The sequence below is a fragment of the Ictalurus furcatus genome, chromosome 13 (genome assembly GCF_023375685.1).
Source record: "Ictalurus furcatus strain D&B chromosome 13, Billie_1.0, whole genome shotgun sequence".
Lineage (NCBI taxonomy): Eukaryota > Metazoa > Chordata > Actinopteri > Siluriformes > Ictaluridae > Ictalurus > Ictalurus furcatus.
The window spans coordinates 19,714,587-19,735,155 of NC_071267.1; the positions used below are offsets into that span (position 1 = coordinate 19,714,587).

Consider the following 20,569-nt stretch of genomic DNA (forward strand, 5'->3'; position numbering starts at 1 on the left):
GCTTATTGCTTATTGCAGTTCTTCTACGTGTCGTTCTTTATCAGTGCATTATCAGTGTTCCTAACTATAGCTGTCTGTGGTTATTAGAATAAAAGGATCCTGTATCAGAAATGGAATAAGGGAGAAAAAATAATGTTTAAAAAGGCCTTGTGAAGGTACTTGTATCAAAGGCTCAAATATACATACATACATATATCCATCCATCCATCTTCTATACTGTTTATCCTTCCTTCTGGGTCACGGGGAAACCTGGAGCCTATCCCAGGGAGCATCGGGCACAAGGCGGAGTACATCCTGGAAAGGGTGCCAATCCATCGCAGGGCACACTCACATACATATTCACACACCCATTCATGCACTACGGACACTTTGGACATGCCTATTAGCCTACCATGCATGTCTTTGGACTGGGGGAGGAAACTGGAGTACCTGGAGGAAACCCCCGCAGCACGGGGAGAACATGCAAACTCCACACACACGGGGCCACGGTGGGAATCGAACCCCCGACCCTGGAGGTGTGAGGCGAACGTGCTATATATATATATATATATATATATATATATATATATATATATATATATATATATATATATATACATATATATAGTGTGTGTGTGTGTAAAATAGGTCAGAACGTTTCTTTTATAAATCCATACCTCAGGTGATGAAGTCACTAACAGCTGGAGAATCCCTTTTCAACAGAGCATTCGTACAGCATATACACTGTCCTAGACAGAGATTTACACACCATGAGTCACTGTTTGTTTCTCCCTTTATCCACTTATTTATTCATGCATTAGTTCCTTTGATATGAGATGGTGATTGCACACATAGACAGTGCCATTAAATTGATAAACAATAAGAGGTGAGCCAGATTGTGCTGGTTCTACTTCCTCAAGCAGGGATGAAATAGGAGGTGCTGCTGAGCTGTTGTTTGAATAGGTTGGTAAATGATTTTGTCCTGTGGTGAAGCTGGGGGTAGTGCAGTTTCCCTCAAGATTTAACTGGCTTTTGTGCTCTAGCCTAGATTAGCCATTTATCTCACCTCTCTCAAATTACTCTGCTGTCACAGTAGTGACCATCAGCCAGCGACATAGACAGGGCAATGTCCCCATCCAAGTTACCAAGTAACAACAAATGTTTTTGATTTTGACATTTTAATCACATCAATCCACACAAGGGATGCATCAAACTGACTTTTGATACGATGTGACATCACACAATACTCAATTCTGGTATTACATATATATCAACATTCTATCAAGCTTCCGTTGTGAAGTTATGCTAAAACTCAGAGATGTGATGGTAGCTTGCTTTAAAGCAAGTTGTGTCCTGTGTTCATATGCACAACATGTGTTGTCAGTAAAAATCACATGAATTCACTTTGCAGTGTGTGTGTGTGTAGATATATATATATATATATATATATATATATATATATATATATATATATATATATATATATATATATATATAGATAGATATAGATAGATATATATATATATATATATATATATATATATATATATATATAGATAGATATATATATATATATATATATATATATATATATATATATAGATATAGATATATATATATAGATATATAATTATATGAGATTATATATATGTTTTTTTGTTTGTTTTTTGCTGTTAAATAGCAACCCAATGGTAAAATCCATTTATTATTAGTCATAGATTATGGTATAGATGAAGTCCCTGTGAATTAGCTGTTACTGAAGTAACAATAATGTATTAGGATGGGTGCATTTGTTATAAACCTACTGTATCGTTTAAGTTACAGTTGGATATATTTCAAAGCTGCTGATGGAGAATTAACCCACAGCTTTTGATTCAAGAATTCAACAGTACTATGGTATAATGTAATTTAACAGAATAGTTCTGCATTTGGTCAAATTATAGGTTCAGTAATTCAGAAATACCACAGAAAAGATACAACCATTAACATTGACTAAGGTGCATGTGCTAATATAACTGGAGCACCATTATCAGTTGCTATCTCTGCCACCCCCATACTTAATAGCGAGGTATTATTTAAACAGCACTCTGGCTTTAGTTGTCATATAGGGATATTGACCGTTCAGCCATTTATCTCTCCTACCAGGAGATATTGACTCAACTGAGTTGTAAAAAAGCTTTTGTGTCAAAAACCCTGTCTGTCATTGGAACCTGAATGAAAAGCTTCTTTTCAATCTGTTCTGGCTACAGTCTTCTAGTCAAATCATGCTACACACTATACTACGAGAGCATGAATGACATTTAAGAGTAAGCAAACACCAACCATCCATCCATCGATCCAGCTTCTATACCGCTTATCCTTCCTTCAGGGTCATGGGGAAACCTGGAGCCTATCCCAGGGAGCATCGGGACACCAACCATCGTATATGATATTTATAGCATATGACAATAAAATTACTCTTACAGAATGTAATGTACTAATTGACAATTAAGATCACCTAAAACATTGACACATCATAAGGGAAAAAATGATAAGAGCTGTCAATCTCTTATTTCTAATTTGCAACCTCTTGGTGTCTTTAACCTTTGAGTCAATGCAAATCTGTCCGCATAAATGAAAATCCTAAAGGTAATCAGGCTTGTATTTCTGTATTAATAATTCATACTGTTTTCGTTGCATCCATTTAAAGAAAAGCGTGTAGTAGGTAAAGATGTCTTTATGCATAATTAATATTCTGAGGAAATGAAGCAACCGATCAATCAAACATCAAGAAAGGACATCAAACATCCGCTATGAAATCTAATTCTCAAGTTCAGAGCAAATCTGCTTAAGTCTATAACAGAGCAGTGGGTGTATTAATATGAATTTATGTTGAGAAGCATATGAGGAATAACAAATACATTCATTAAGAACTTCCAGAAATATTGATTTGACAGATCCTGTCATATTACATCTTCAGCATACACCAGAATTCAGTCAATTAATGGTGACACTATTGACTTGGCTTTATTTAAGGCATAATTAACATTTCTTTAATCTGCCCCTACCAGGAGCTATTGACAAACAGCTGGCATATCACATTTTTTAAGGAACATGCCAAGAAGGGGAAGAGCTTGTTTCATTTCATGTCATGCCGGCTGCTGGATGTATTCTGGAAAAAAAACAAAACAAAAAAAAAACAAAAAAAAAAAACTAAGCTGAAAAAAAGAAGAACAGCTTGTTTCCCTATAGAGACACAGTCAACAACTTTGTAACCACTCCTTGTTCCATGTCCTCAGGGCAAAACTGTCGCCTGTAGCATCAAACAGTGAAGAGAATGAGCAAGAGAAAATCCTAGAAAGAACCTTTTCTGGATTTTAATCGAATTTGACTAGCAGGTAATTGCAAAATAATCATGTCTTAAATTTATATTGCCTCCGCAGGTTCATCATTCGGCCACTAGCAAAAAAAACGAAACAAAAGCCCCAACATTTTTATGAATAAAATAGTGTCAGGATGACAGAATGTAGTCCCAGCACAGGGAAAAGGGGGACAATGAGCTTTTAGAGTTATGTACTGTAACAAATGGGGTTTGATGTTGTCTTCAGCTGTCACTCACTATTGCTTATTTGCACTTCACAAAATGTCACATAGAAAATGTAGCTGTTTGATGAAGAGCCTATTTCCAGAGAAATGGCTTCAGTGCGATGAATGGCACATGAGCTGAAGAATTGGATTTCCTTATGAGTGTGTAGTGTGGTTATGGTTGTGGTGTGGTATAGAGAGGAATCTGATTTAGCAAGAAGTGGAGAGATTACAGATATGAAACTGAAGAAAATCACATTAGTAAACATCCAGATGGAACACAGATAAAGCACTCAGGGTGGCTGAGCTATGCTTGGCATCAGGATGGGACCGCTGTAGTCTTACAAATTAAATTAGCATACTGACTGTTGCTTGCATTCCACCTGCATTTGCGGGAGTGTACAACTGGAAAAATGTGTGTGAGTGTGTGTCCGTGCATAAATGCTGGCATGCTGGTGTGACTCTGTGGGCAGCTTCCTGCACTGTGTCATACTCAGGCTGAGTCAGCTCAATGAGAAGGAGATGGAGGAGAGCCAGATTCAGATCCACCCTTCATCCCTGAGCCCTCACTATCTCCATCACAGCAGAGAGACACAGCTGATACCCTTCAACGTTTCCCACTTGAGAATATTCTAGATAATCCTGTTGTAAATTAGCCTGTACACTGACCTAATTGTGTTGTAAATTCCAGGATTCATAGTAATTTGGTTCAGTCTTGTTGTGAATTGGCCATTAAAGAGATAGCCTGTCTCATTGAAATTCTTGACATGAAGGAGGAGGCACTGAGCGCACTAAATCTGAGTCATTGTATTATCTGTCTTCAGCTACTAGAGGAATTATACAGTAGATTCACACTCACTTTTATAAGAGTTGAATACTGAGTTCAAGGTAAGTGGTCAAAATAACCTCTAAGCAATATAGTTATTTAAATAATAAAGTGTGTGTGTGTGTGTGTGTGTGTGTGTGTGTGTGTGTGTGTGTGTGTGGAACACTTACAGTAATGGATCTCAGAGTGTGATATGGTTACCACGGCACAGAGTGTGTGGCTGGTTTATTTACTGTATAATCCTTGGCTCTCATTTATGACCAGATGGTTCTGACCTCTGTCTCGGAGGTGAGTGTGTGCATGTTCTTAATAACTGGTTAGCATTCATGAGAGACAAAAGGTAAGTTGTTCTGCATCATATTTACAGAACTCATTAATGCGAAAGATAGTCTTTGGACACACAGTAACCATTTTATCAGACAGTAGGTTGCTTTATAGGTCTACAGGTACGTTCCCATCTGTCGCTTTGCACAATTTGTCCCGTCCAACACATCCGTCGGTGGAAAAGATACCACCATAGGATCACCACTGAGCAGATATTACATTCGCAGAAGTGATACTCAAATATTGAAGGATGTGGCACTGGTATCAGGTACAATAGTGTTGCTGGGATATTGCTGCAATATCGGTATTCAGTTGAAAAAAACCTTCGTCTGCCAACCACAAATATCCAGCCAAATAGCACTACTGTGTTAATTGCACACCTACTAGGTGGATTCAAGGTAAATTGATGTGCTGAGGATGATCCTACGCTCAAATAATATCTGTTCATTGATGGTAATTTTCCAGTGATGAATGGGTAGAGGAGGAATGACAAATTGTGCATAGCAACAGATGGGTTAGAGTCTGTACATACCTACAAAGTCACATATATTCTAAGGAACTGGCAGTTTGGCTCCCAAGTGGCACAACAGAAAAGTATTTGTCCTACTACCAAGAGATCATGAGTCTGAGTCCAAGAGAACATAATTGTCCATGCTCTTTAGGTGGGTAGGCTGGCATTACTCTCTCACCTGTCAATCAGAGCAATACTAGCCAATCGTGAGCATTTGTTAAGTCATGTATGTGTTAGAGGGAAGATAATGCTTTCTGCCAAGTCTGTTCAAATGTCTTATGAGTCTTAATGAGTCTCTGCATTCAATAAAGTACCACAATCTTCCCCTTCTTCCCCAAACCCCTGTCTTTTTCAGTGAGAGAGGAGTATGTGGCGACCTTCAAGGGCTCGGAGTACTTCTGTTACGACCTCTCTCCAAACCCCATCCAGAGCAGCAGCGACGAGATCACGCTCTCCTTCAAGACCCTGCAGCGCAATGGCTTGATGCTCCACACAGGCAAATCGGCTGACTACGTCAACCTGGCGCTGAAGAATGGCGCCGTCTCGCTGGTCATCAATCTGGGCTCTGGGGCCTTCGAGGCCCTGGTTGAGCCCGTCAATGGGAAATTTAATGACAATGCCTGGCATGATGTGAAGGTTACCAGGAACCTCCGTCAGGTAACCGCGCACAAAAGGCGGTGGTCAAGATTGGATAAAAATCTATTTATCATAAAAGCTCTAAACAGGAAACTTTCTCTTGCCATAGCATTAGCAGTAGATGCATTGATATTTGTGGCATTCAGTTCCACTAAAAATAGAAGTCATAAATCTGCAATGGCTGCTTGGCCAGGAGTTGAAATGTTAATATCCATAATGTCCTGGCATAAGAGATTCTAACTCAGATTAACGACGTTAATGCTGGAATAAAACCGCAGGCAGGATAACAGACACCTTGTATAATTGTATCTAATAGAAAGATGTGTAGTACGCATCACTTGTCTTTTCAGATATAGGCAAGTGGATGTGCTTCGAACTTGAGAAAAAATCATAGACTTATGCACTACATTTGTATGCTAGTGCATGATATAAAAAGAGCGAACAAGATATCAATACATTCCTACAAGAGCATTACTCATCACATTATATCAAAATACCAAGACAAGACATGAAGACCTGTCTAGTCTTTGGAGTGTCAAGATTTACAAGGCATATAATAATGACATGTAGTATGGCAGTGAATGTAGAAATCCAGTTGTCAGATAATAGCGATGTTAGGCTTTGAGCTCGAGCAGTGAGTAAAACAGGGTGGGGTATATGGTAGACTGGCTGAATTCCTGATGAAACAGCTCTGGGAGCACTTTGGTGCAAAACTCTAGTCTGCTTCTCCTCTCCTTCTCTTCCTTTGCTCTTTCTAAATGTTACTAACCTGCTTTTTGGGGAAAAGAAACTAACCTCTCATCCATGGAATGTGTCATTTACTAACCAATTACCTCTTACTAACGTGCAACGCTGATGTACTAACCTTGGCAACAGACCATCTTTTTTGACTGAGGAATGGTGTTCTGTTTTTTAATTTCCTTTCTCCCCCCTTTTCCACAAAGCACTCAGGCATTGGACACGCTATGGTAAACAAACTACATTGTTCGGTAGATATCATTCTAATTGTTTCTTAGTTTGGGTTTGCCGTGTGTCTATTTTCCTTTCTTTGAACCGTAGACATCTATACTTAACAAAAAAATGGGGGAAATTGCGGTTGGTACTCTTTTACGCTTACTTCCCCCTCCCTGCCCAAGTCCCCTTTTTCTTTATCTTATCATCTGTTTGGTTTATCCCATTTGTTTTTGTCCCGTCCATGTTGTAGAGTTACATTACTCCCTTACTGTTTTGTTCTTTTGTGTGAAATGTTGCTCACCAGCTGGTCTCGGTTAGCTGGCTCCGTGTGTGTCTCATTGGTCCAGCAGCACCGTGGGCCTTCACTCCGCATGGCGTTGGTATTCGTCACCCCTTTACTAACATCTCTGCACTGCATCAGGCCATTTGAGTCTAACAGGGGTGGCTGCTTAGTAATTTTTTCCTTTATTGTATCTTGATTTTGCTTTCATATCCTAAGTGAGCAAGTTGCATGCACACACACACACACACACACACACACACAGTCACACATATATATACACACTCTCTTGTGATTTGGTCTCATTAACTGTGCTCACTGTTTGTGGTCCTCTCTCTCTCTCCCTTGCTCTCCTTTTATTCCTGTCCAATTTAAATCCCAGAAAATAATTGTTCTTTTCTCTTTCGTTGTATGCATGCAGGGAGGGAGAGATCATGAAGCCTGCTTCCCATTCAGTCAGGGCTATGTGAAATGTGTGCGGCTCTAATTGCCTGTGCTTTCATTCCTAACCCCAGTGGCATGCTGTGTTCTTTGTTTTACATTATATGGAAACATGAAAAGTAGTCGACATGCACTGTACATTAGCAATACTAACTTTTAGCGCACACATGCTACTAACACCATTTTTGTGTCTGCTGATTTATCTTTGTTTTCCAGTACTGGCAATACTAACACCGAGTGTGGGCCTCTGTGCCACTCACTCTCTCAACTAACCTAACGTAACCTAACCTAACCTGATCTAACCCATACTGTGGGTCTGGCAGACTAGAACTGAACACCAAAATGGAACTATCTAAAGACAAACAAGTGTAATATCTCTTTCCTGAAACAGACATGAAAATGGGTTTATTCTAAATCAACAGCTAAATATTGAACAAAGTATCAAAAGCGAAAGCAAAATTATTTATCCAAATCCTTACGAGGGGGACTAAAGCCCTATATCAGCATTCAAGTTATGTGTGAGTATAGCGTGTCCTTTCCCTGTGCTTTGTTGTCTAGGTTACAATATCCGTGGATGGGATTCTCACCACCACTGGATATACACAAGAGGACTACACCATGCTAGGCTCCGATGACTTTTTCTACGTCGGGGGCAGCCCCAGCACTGCCGATCTGCCCGGATCTCCTGTTAGCAACAACTTTATGGGCTGCCTCAAGGAGGTAACCACAACTCTCTCACACACACACACACACACACACACACTCACCCTTTAATCGTATGAAATATTGGAATCAAATATTATATTAGCCTTACTTTCAGTTGCATTGACATTGCTCAGTTTTACTGCTGACCTGATCCTTCAAACCAGCTGGAAATCAAAACAATAGAAATGATCATAGAAATTCTAATGGTTCCCACTACAAATACCGTTACAAACCATCAGGTAACCTTTAAAACCATTTCCATAATCTCTATTGGTCCTTAATGGTATGCACTAGACATACAGTAACATGCCACCAATAGAGGGCAACAAAGTGCCAGTAGAGACCCACAGGGACCATTAGAGTTTCCAGTAAAACAAATACAATTCCCATTATAACCATTAAAACCAGTACAAAGGGTTTCTATTGTTTGGGTTTTTTTTAGCAGGAAATTAATTAAGTTTATATTACATTGATTCTGTGTATTTGATTAGGTATAATGAGTGAGATACAGTGCCATCCACTAATATTGTCACCCTTGGTAAAAATGAAGGCAAAGAACGCTGTGAAAAATTGTCTTTATTGTTTAAACTTTTGATCTTTTGTTCAAACAATTAGCAACATTCTCTGCTCTTATGGATATCAAACAATTGCAAACACAACACAGGTTTCTAAAAATATATTTGTTAAATATCTGTTATATTTTTTAGTACATCTGGGTGATTAGGAACAGGAAATTGTTCAACCATGACTTACTGTTTCACAGGGGTATAAATACGAGGTAGCACATAGGCCAAATTCCCTTAGTCATTCATAACAATGGGTAGGACCAAGGAATATAGCTGTGATGTGTGGCAAAAGGTTCAAAAATTGGGAAGTGGCTATAAGAAAATAGCACAAGCATTGAAAATGCCCATTTCCACCATCAGGGCAATAATTAAGACGTTCCAGTCAACTGGAAATGTTATGAATCAACCTGGAATTGGACGTGTGTCTATATTGTCTCCGCGCACTGTGAAGAGGATGGTTCGAGTGGCCAAAAAATCTCCAAGGATCACAGCTGGAAATTGCAGAAGTTTGTTGCGTCTTGGGGTCAGAAAGTCTCCAAAAACTACAATCCGAAGTCACCTACATCACCACAAGTTGTTTGGAAGGGTTTCAAGAAAAAAGCCTCTACTCTCATCCAAAAACAAACTTGAGCATCTTCACTTTGGCAGACACTACTGGAACTTCAAATGGGATCGGGTTCTATGGTCAGATGAAACCAAAATAGAGCTTTTTGACAATAAACACCAGAGGTGGTTTTGGCGTAAACAGAGAGGTAGACATATAGAAAAGTTCCTCATGCCCACGGTTAAATATGGTGGTGGCTCTTTAATGTTTTGGGGCTGTTTTTCTGCCAGAGGACCTGGACATTTTGTTAGGATACATGGCATCATGGACTCTATCAAATATCAACAGACATTAAATGAAAACCTGACTGCCTCTGCCAGAAAACTTAAAATGGGCCGTGGTTGGATCTTCCAGCAGGACAATGATCCAAAACATCCATCAAAATCAACACAAAAATGGTTTACTGACCACAAAATCAAGGTCCTGCCATGTCCATCCCGTTCCCCTGACTTGAAACCCACCAACTTGAACCTCCAAAATTTGAAGGATCTGGAGAGATTCTGTATGGAGGAATGGTCTCAGATCCCTTTCCATGTATTCTCCAACCTCATCAGGCATTATAGGAGAAGACTCAGAGCTGTTATCTTGGCAAAGGGAGGTAGCACAAAGTATTGACTAAAAGGGTGCCAATAATTGTTGCACACCTATATTTAACAATTTTTTTTGATAAACCTGTGTTTTTGTTTGCAATTGTTTGATATCCATGAGTGCAGAATATTATTTTTTTTTTTTTTAAACAAAAGATCAAAAGGGTAAACAATAAAGACAATTTTCACAGCCTTCTTTGCTCATATTTACCAAGGGTGCCAATATTAGTGGAGGACACTGTATCGTGGTTATACCACAGAAAAGGAATTTTAAATTCAATTTTAAAAAGGGATTCTGTCTGCAGACCAATGGGTGTGTCTTTGAGTGGGACAGAATTATATTAAACTCAAAGGCTAGCCCTTTAAAACATTTCTGACTAGGCGCCCGGCTCTCAGATATCCTGTTAAGTGAGCTCATGTTAGCTAACTGGCTAGCATTAGGAAAGATGATAATGAACATAATTATGAATTTGACTTAAGAAAGTGCTACAGAAACCTGCTGGGTTATCTCAAATTACTACACTGGCTAGGAACAGAAGTGCAGAATAATGCCACTTAAACTTATTAGGACAAGTTTCCCTTTCCTTACAGAACCTGTGGGGGAAGGTGAGATGAACACTTCTGCAGCCCCTGGGCATAGTATTTATAGAACTCAATGGACAATAATGACAAAGCAAAAAACAACAAAAAAAAAAACCCTGTTACATTGGCTGGTTAGGATTCGTAGTAAAGATAATGAACATTTATAAATTTGATCTAAAACCTGTCAGGTTTATAACTAGCTAGCCTTAGTAATGAATATTTTAAACATTTATGAATATGACTAAAAGAATTCTTCGAAAATTTTGCTTTTTTGTTTGCTAACTGGCTAGCATAAGCAGTGAATTGGACTCATGTATTAGCTAGCTGGCTAACAGAATCTGTATGAGTACAAATTGCTATTGTTAATGCTATTACTAGTACTATATTATACATTCTTCCATATATGGACTTAAAGGATGCCCACACACCTACTTAGAGCTGTTCTCATTTCCATATACGGATTTAAAAAATACACCTTCTGTAGTGTACATTCCTCAGACAGACCCTACTGCATATCTGTATAAACTTGCAAATATCTTTTGTCTATTCAGGTAAAAGTGCATTTTTTTTGTAACTGCTAACACACCTAACACACACACACACACATTTTGATATCATGATTTTTTTAAATGTAGTGGCTGATATGAGCATTGTTCTGCTTCTTGTCAGTGTTGCCCCACTAGAGGTGTCTCTTTACACATTATGAAAAGTCACATCACTTCTCTCTGCCCTGTAAAACACCAAGCCTTATGCATCAAATCAACAACTGAGAGAATTATTTATCAGTCTGTGCTGCTTTTTTATCGCAGGGCCCATAAGCTGCCTCCAACACACACCCAGCACAGCTGAAATGCATTCACTAATTAATATTGCTGATGAGGTTGCCTCACATCTGAAGACTGCTAATTTGAAAATAGGTCACAGATCGTCAACAGCAGCAGTAATAAACAAAATAAACAAGAGCGTGACAAACAGGATAAATAACCTTTCAGACTACCAGGAAGCTAAAGGTTTGACTAATAGGGTAAGTAAGCTTTCTATTAGGGAAAGCTCCCTCTGTGGGATGCTCTGTGATCATATTCCTTTTCACTAGAAAGAAACATGGATGTGGAAATTTAGCCAGCAGTAGAGAAACTACAAAAAATATACAGTCTTTATCAAATTCTCAAATGTCCCATTGGGGCATCCATCTGGTGTGCCAGTTACAGAAAAGTGCAACTTTTCAGGTTCTAAACTCTGATCAGCTGAGCTGAATACAAAGCCGTTGTAGAATCCTTGATACTCCTGTGACCACATCACAGTAATTAACATGCCAGGTTTTAAACCAATAAATCCATTACACTTCCTGACGGCCACTGTCTTGTCCATAGAATACTGTAATCTCTGTCCTTTATGTTGCTTAGTAACTAAAGCTTACTGATAACATACTAGAGTGCATGGTGGAAGAATTGTTCATTTCAAATTCTATTAATAATAAATGTAATGGTTTATTGAACACTGGATTTTAGCATTATTGTTTTAGTCACCATTTTATAAAAGCAATAAGCCATTCGAAGGTGTGGGTTATAGTGATTTTGTAATGGTCAAGGGGTTTCAGGTACTCTGCTTCACATCATACCTAAAAACACCCTCACCTGTGATAAACTCACTGTAACACAAGTCTTCTTTTGTCTTATTGCTTTATAATTTGATGATGTGCTGTGAACTCTCTGAGTTAGTTGTGTTTTTCACAGACTTAAGAATAACACTCAGACACACAGTCATTCTGTTCCATCCCAGTTTAGAGCATAGCGCTTTAAAAATTTTCGCTAAAGAGAAAGATTACTGCTTTCTATAGTAAACAATGACATATTTTGTAAAACAGTGGGCAAGGTGGCTTAGTGGGTAGCACATTTGCCTCAGGGTTGGGGGTTTGAATCCTGCCTCTGCCCTGTATGCGTGGAGTTTGCATGCTTCAGGGGTTTTCTTCCCTAGTCCAAAGAAGCAGTACACTGATTGGCATTCCCAAATTGTCTGTAGTGTGTGTGTGTGTGTGTGAGAGAGAGAGAGAGTGATTGCGTCCTGGATAAGTGGTACAGAAAATAGATAGATGGATAGATGTTTTGTAAAATGCAAAGAAATTTTGTCTTCTGATCAAATCCCTATAGGCTTGTAATCCCTTCCTGGTAGGCATGATGGGGCAGCTGTGTGTAATTTGGACATCCATAATTGGGAGATCAATCTGGATGTAGCTTCCATTTCCATGTAGCTCGTAATGTAGTTGTTACATTTCTGTAAAGGATGGCTTTAATGTGGCTGAGATCAATTTTTGCAGAGTAGCCTAGCTCAGTGGTTTTCAAAGTGGGGGCCGCCAGGGGGCACCCGGGGGGCCTCAACAATTTGGTGTGAAAAATAAATAAATGCATGATTTTTTTTACATGATTTTTTTTCAGACAACCACACACACACACACACACACACACACACACACACACACACACACAATCAATTCCTAATGTAATGTAAAGATATAAGATGTAATTATTAATAAAAAAAGGGGGGGGGGGATATAGAAGTCTGAAGTCTGTATTTTTAATGTGTTTTAAAGACATCTTGCAAAAGGGGGGCCTCGGTCAAATGTTTATGCCATATGGGGGGCCTTGTCCTGGAAAAGTTTGGGAACCACTGGCCTAGCTATCAGCATAGCTAGCTACATTTTTCCCAACACAGCCAGGATTTTGGCATTCTATATCCACCTTCAAATGAGGTGACACTGAAATCTGCACCATTCTTGCTTCTGACTACGTATGGCACCATTTTGTTTGAAATGACAGCAACAAAATATATATTTCTATCTATCCATTACTAGTTGCTGTGTACTACTTTGCCATTTGTTTGTTGGATCAATTGCCTCCTACTGTCTTCTGCCTCCCTGACTGAAAACAAACAAACAAAAAAAACCACATCCATGTTCCTGAGCCATTTTGGTCGTTTTGGGCCATTCACAAGTTTTCATTAGGAGTCAACTTTCTTTCTGAACTGAATCCAATCGAATCAAAAGAATTGAAATTGAACTGAATTTATCCCCAAATATCAACTGTTAGCTAGGCATATTGACCATCCTTGTCGTAACAATGGAAAATACATATGAATATAAAGTGAAACGGGCGCACAGTAGCTTAGTTCACCTCACACCTCCAGGGTCGGGGGTTCGATTCCCACCGTGGCCCTGTGTGTGCGGAGTTTGCATGTTCTCCATGTGCTGCGGAGGTTTCTTCCGGGTACTCCGGTTTCCTCCCCCAGTCCAAAGACATGCATGGTAGGCTGATCAGCATGTCTAAAGTGTCCGTAGTGTATGAATGGGTGTGTGAGTGTGTATGTGATTGTGCCCTGCGATGGACTGGCACCCTGTCCAGGGTGTACCCCGCCTCGTGCCCGATGCTCCCTGGGATAGGCTCCAGGTTTCCCCGTGACCCTGAAGGAAGGATAAGCGGTATAGAAGATGGATGGATGGATAAACTGAAATGTAAAGCAGACATGACGGTAACAATGCGGTGGCTTGTTGGTTAGCACATTTGCCTCACACCTCCGGGGTTGGGGGTTCAAATCTCGCCTCCGCCCGGTATGTACTCCACGTGCTTAGACGGTTACCTCCGGGTACTCTGGTTTACTCACCCAGTCCAATGACATGCATTGTAGACTGACTGGTATTTAGAAATTGTCTGTAGTGAGTGAATGTGTGTGTGTGATTGTGCCCTGCGATGGCTTGGTCAGGGTGACCCAGGCTACACAGGTAAACAAAGTTAAAGGCAGGCTGATTAATGATTCAGGATGGTAATGAAACAGATTTGTTGATTTGGTCATTACTAAGATCAGACAAGTAGCTTTTGGTACAACTCAACTGTGTGTCATCATATTGACACACCTGACCAGATGAACTGCACAGTTCAGGCTCAGCAAAGGCACTTTGAAGCTAAAGCATTCATCTCAAATGCAACACACAAGAAATCAATGAGCTTGTTTGTCAGGGTGTGAAGGTGAAGCTTGTGATGCAGCAGATGTCTGGACTGGTACCATCAGTGGAGCTCACATGTAATCCCTTTCTTGGGCCATGCTGTAATGATGTAATTTCTCCAGATTAGACTGGCTACCCAAGGTCTTAAACCTGTAAACACAAACATGATAATCCTTTATACTCCTCCAATAAGCCACAGCAAGAAGATTCTAGACTCATCTTCTGTTCTACTCATTTACACCAGATCAGTGTAATTATGATGGTCAAGAAACACTGGTATTTGTTGCAAGTACACATTTGTGAATATAATAAAGTTGACTGTGTACACACAGTTGTATCTGTATGTAGGTGGTATGTGTATTTTTAATTATTCCATTTTATTTATATATTTTATTTGATAGTATCCTTCATTGGAGGGTTTTATTTTACAGAAACCTTTGCTCAACATATTCTAGTGTACTGATGGTCCAGTTCATGTCACACAGATACACATGGAGTCCTGTCCTTATCCCTGCCTCAACCCCCTAATTCATTCCCTTCTACACACAGTGCTTTATTAGATATAGGTTGTAATTTTATCAGAGTTTATGAAGCACACAAAGTGGGCAGGTCAGAGGAAAAGGGGAAAAAAACATCTATGGCTTGTTAATAGCAGTAATGGTTTTAGTGCCTGGCTGTGTGATTGACATTTCTGAAGCATCATCAGTATCCCTCTATTATATCCGCATTCCATTATCTCTTTCTTGGCTCAAATGAAATCGAAATGGGATTAAAAGAGAGAGAGATATTGAGCGCTTCACAGATTGCTGCTGGGTTGAAATTCACAGCGTTTCAGCCAGTGGAGAAAAGAAAAAAGAGCAGTTAGACAAAAAAAATGTCAGCCGGCTGGAGCCTTTGTAAAAAAATGGATAATATGCGAAATTACACTAACTCAGTATGGTCTCACACACCACACTGCATCATTGGTCAATACAGTTATGATACAAAATGCACTTTCATGCTGATTTTTCAAGATATCATCCGTGTCTGGTTTCAAGCACAAAAGAGTTTTTTACTCAGCAGTATATTTTATTCAGCGAACAGATTAATAAAGTAACTGCTATGTGCAGACATGAAAAATAATTACGTATTTGAACTTCATCACTACACTTTATCATTTTAGGCAGTGTGTACTTGGGCTGCTTTCTGCTGTATTTTGCTGCTTACAATTTCACGTGTGTGTGTGTGTGTGTGTGTGTGTGTGTGTGTGTGTGTGTGTATATATATATATATATATATATATATATATATATATATATATATATATATATATATATATATATATATATATATATATATATATATATATAATTTCAGTACATTTAGGTATAAACACAATAACTATACTTTCAATTCAGTATAATATTCTGTACATTTTCAACCAGATTCAACCAAAGAAATATGAATTAATATCATATGAACTGTGTAAATATCATGAGTTCTATAAATTCTGCAGGACACAAAACACATCTCCCACACTTTAATTCTGCACATAGATATATCCCTTTCTTAATTTCACTAAGGTGAATAAGACACAGTAGGTACTGAATAGTTTTTAAGATAAATATCTGAACAATAACCTGGAGTTTTAGGAGTTAAAATAGTGAAAATTACCAGCAAGTGACAGTTAAATTGATGTATTACTGATGTTTTTACAAAACAAGGTATATTTACAGCGGGACAGTCTGTGCTTTGGCGTTTACATTCTCAATGTATTTTACTCAAATTTGTCTTGTACGTCTGTTTTGCATGTAAAGGTTGTGTACAAGAACAACGATGTGAGGTTGGAGCTGTCTCGTCTGGCCAAACAAGGCGACCTCAAGATGAAGGTTAGTGGAATGGTGGCTTTCAAGTGTGAGAACGTGGCCACGCTGGACCCTGTCACCTTCGAGACCCCCGAGTCCTACATCATCCTGAGCAAGTGGACTGCAAAGAAGGCTGGTTCCATCTCCTTTGATTTCCGCACCACCGAGCCCAATGGACTGCTGCTCTTTAGCCACGGCAAGCCCAAGCAGCAGCAGCAGAAAGACCCCAAGGGCCCCAAAACTATGAAGGTTGACTTCTTTGCCGTTGAGATGCTTGATGGCCACCTTTACCTTCTACTAGACATGGGCTCGGGCACAACCAAGACCAGGGCCGTCAACAAAAAGGTCAACGATGGAGAATGGTACCATGTGGACTTCCAGAGGGATGGCAGATCAGGTAAAATAGTTGTATTTATTTTATTTCTAGTATATGTGGTGATGAGTTAGTAAAGTTACAATCATATTATAAAATATATATATATATATATATATATATATATATATATTGCACATTGAATTACTGTCAACCTAAAGACATTTTACAAAGTCTCACATTCCAGTGAGCTTTCAAAAAAACTAATAAAAATAAATTCTCATTTCCACAGATAATTCTATTTATTGTACCCTTAAGTGTATATTTAGTGATGCAGTAGATGGATTCTTATTGGCATTTAATGTGTTGCCTCAAATATGAATGGGCATGAAAGCCTGAAGATGCTCCGTCAGTTTGGGATTTAAATACGAATGGCCCCCATCTTTCTCTCTTCTTCCTCTTTCTCGCTTCCACTATTTTCTCTGTACAAGTTGCCATGGAAACCAGAAGTCGGTTTCCCACAGGAGGGAGAGTGTTACCAATTGGCACTGCCCAATAAAGACAGTTCATCCCTCATTCTTCCCCTCCTCCTTCACTTCCTTCCATCAGTGACATGCTTACCTGAAATCTGGAGAGTGGTCTTTAATGGTCCTGTGTCCTTCCAGCCACCAAACTTTGCCTTATTGATCTGAGGCTTCTTTTCCTTGGTGAAAAACGCTCATCTTCCTCTTCTCTCCGGAGATAGATATGCAGGTCACCTACATTAATTCAGACATGCAGAGCGAGCGAGAATTATGTGGAGAAAATTAAATGGCGCATGGAGCAATTATGAAATCAGATTTCTAAAGCAAGAGTGGTATTTTAGTTTCACGGTAATGCAGTATTCAATTGGGATTTAATAAGGCTCAGCTAAAGGAGAGAGAGAGAGAGAGAGAGAGAGAGAGAGAGAGAGAAAGAGAGAGAGAGGAGACATTTCCTCTATGGTTTTAAATTGTATTTTTCTTCCAGGCATACTCCATAGACGCTATCCGTGAAGCTCAATTCCATCATGTCTTTAAAACGAGATTAGCATAAGCCCCCTAATACAGTGTTGCATTGTTGCCATAGTGAGTTTGGTCACATTTTGATGGCATGGAAAATAAGGGGAAAAAAAAGCTGTGAGATTGGCAGGCTATGAGAATCTGAAACGGGACTGACAGATGGGACTTTCACTGTGTGCCAAACAGAATGAGCTGTGCTGTGTCACTCTGCAGTCTGTATGAATTGGCTGCCTACAGTACACACACAGACACACACGTACACAGACACACACACCCCAAAGATTCTCATGCACGCACAGGATGTGTATGTAGGCATATACAGTGCTTTGAAAAAGTACTTGAAAAAGTTTTTTTCTGTTTGTGTAAAGCTCATACTAAATTGTTTCAGAAATTAAAACAAAATCTAAGATAAAACAAAGGCAACCTGAGTAAACACAAAATACATTTTATAAATGATAGTTATTTATTGAAGCAAAAAAGTTATCCAATACCAGCTAGGCCTGTGTGGAAATGTATTTGTCCCTGTAGTTACTAATTCCCCAAATCTATGAAACTGCATTCATAATGGGGTTCAGCTGGACTAGATACAACCAGGCCTGATTACTGCAAACCCTGTTCAATCACATCAACAATTAAATAGAACTTTTTCAGCAGCGTGGAGTTAGTTAAAAGGTCTTACCCAGTAACACACTATGCCAAAATTGAAAGAAATTCCAGAAATGATGGTGATTTGAAATACATCATTCTGGGAAAGGTTACAAAGCTATTTCAAAGGCTCTGGGATTCTAAGAACCACAGTGAGAGCCATTATCTACAAATGGAAAAACTCGGCACAGTAGTATAACCTTCCAAGAAGTGGTCGACCTTCTAAAATTTCCTCCAAGAGCACAGCAACTACTCATCCAGGAAGTCACAAAAGGACAACATCCAAGATCTTACAGGCCTCTCTTGCATCAATAAAGGTCACTGTTCATGACTCCACTATCAGAAAGACACTGGGGGAAAATGGCATCCATGGAAGAGAGGAGAAATTAAAACCACTGCTAACCCAGAAGAACATTAAGGCTCATCTGAATTTTGCCAAAACACACGTTGATGATCCGCAAACCTTTTGGGAGAATGTTCAGTGTACTGATGAGTCGAAAGTGAAACTGTTTGGAAGACAGGTGTCCCGTTATATTTGGTGTAAACTAAACACAGAATTCCACAAAAAGAACATCATACGTACGGTCAAGCATGGTGGTGGCAGTGTGATGGTGTGGGGATGCTTTGCTGCTTTATGCTTTAACTTGCAATAATTGAGGGGAACATGAATTCTACTCTCTACCAGAAAATCCTAAAGAAGAATGTCCGGTCTTGAGTCCGTAAGTTGAAACACAACTGGATTATGCAGCAAGACAATGATCTAAAGCATAGGAGTAAGTCCTAGTCCTAGAAGTAAGTGAAGCACTGGTCTCGCGTTTGGTTGCAGTTATTGCTTCTAAAGGTGGCACAACTAGATTTTAAGTTTAAGGGGCAGTTAGTTTTTCACATCCAAATATCCAAAAGTTTAGATAACTTTTTCTTTGCTTCAATAAAAATTAATGAATAAAATGAGTGTGTTTACTCAGGTTGCCTTTGCTTTATGTTGTGTGTGTGTATGTGTGTGTGTGTGTGTGTGTGTGTGTGTGTGTGTGTGTGTGGAAGTATAGAAGTATAGAAGCAGGCCCACCATACAGTAATGCTGAATGCTGTGCTGTGTAATCTGTGAGCACTGGGAACCAGAGGCTGGATGATGGAGCATGCTCATTACTGATGACCTGAGAGAGATGTTTGGCTGCTATTTAGGGCAATAATCGCCAAGTTCAGTGCATTGGACAAGATGGTGTGCGTGTGTGTGTGTGCGCGTGTGCGTGCGCATGCACACATGCGTGTCAGAGAGATTAAATAATAGAAAGATGTGATGTAACAACATTAATTAAGAGAAACAAAATTCACGTCACCTAATGACATGTACAGCAAATGAAACCTACAAATTTTTAGCCAAATGGAGGAAAAAAAATCTTCCACTTTATATGAAGAACTTTTAATGTGAGTACTGATGTATGGCAGGTGGGTCTACACGTGTGTTATCCACTATCAGTTATCATAACATTATATTAGCTAATTACACATGTAAACTATGAAATGCAGTTTGTATGGACTTCTGGTTTTCTAATTATATGTGTCTTTATGATTACAATACCTCCATACTACACAGGTGCTGTCCATTTATTTTAACGTTTAACTTAGCATTTACTGTGTAGTTTCTACAATATTGGTCCTGTAACAAACTCAGCAGTACCCTAGCAATGTACTGAGCTTTATTATGCAAACCCTGATGCAAACAATTATAAAGAAAAGTTTGGAAAACCACTATCTTATGTATAAAATTACACCCACAGTGTTGTTACACGTGCAATTACCTGACCTGAGACAGAAAGTCATGCTATAACTATCAAGATATTATTGTGTACAAGACAAAAAGGATACCTATGTATTATGTTGATACCTATGTATTAATGCTTAATATTGGATATCCTCAGTAGTTGCATTAAAGTCGCAAGTATAATTCATATGTAACTACACAGAAATTATAGATACTTAATACTATAAAGTGTGACCAAGGAGTAAAAAAAACGTGAAACTTTTTCAGCTTGTCTGTAATAAGCAGGCTTAAGGTTTAAACTTTAAAGTTTGGATTATTATTGTCAGTCTGTATTTCTTTCCTATTTTACTCCCATTACCGGTATCTATTTTGCTTACAGCTACACCAATTTAGCCCTGGTTAAGGATTAAAT

The 20,569-nt window shown here is 39.0% G+C and overlaps 1 protein-coding gene across 7 annotated transcripts in view; it reads left to right on the forward strand.

Annotated features, from left to right (window-relative positions):
* nrxn1a (neurexin 1a) overlaps positions 1-20,569 on the forward strand; it is a 171,819-nt gene that overhangs the window by 62,518 nt on the left and 88,732 nt on the right. For all 7 annotated transcript variants that reach the window (XM_053640432.1, XM_053640434.1, XM_053640438.1 and 4 more), the window contains 3 exons: positions 5,560-5,861; positions 8,074-8,235; positions 16,350-16,794. In XM_053640432.1, coding sequence (XP_053496407.1) covers positions 5,560-5,861; positions 8,074-8,235; positions 16,350-16,794 — 909 coding nt within the window. The remainder of the gene's footprint in view (positions 1-5,559; positions 5,862-8,073; positions 8,236-16,349; positions 16,795-20,569) is intronic.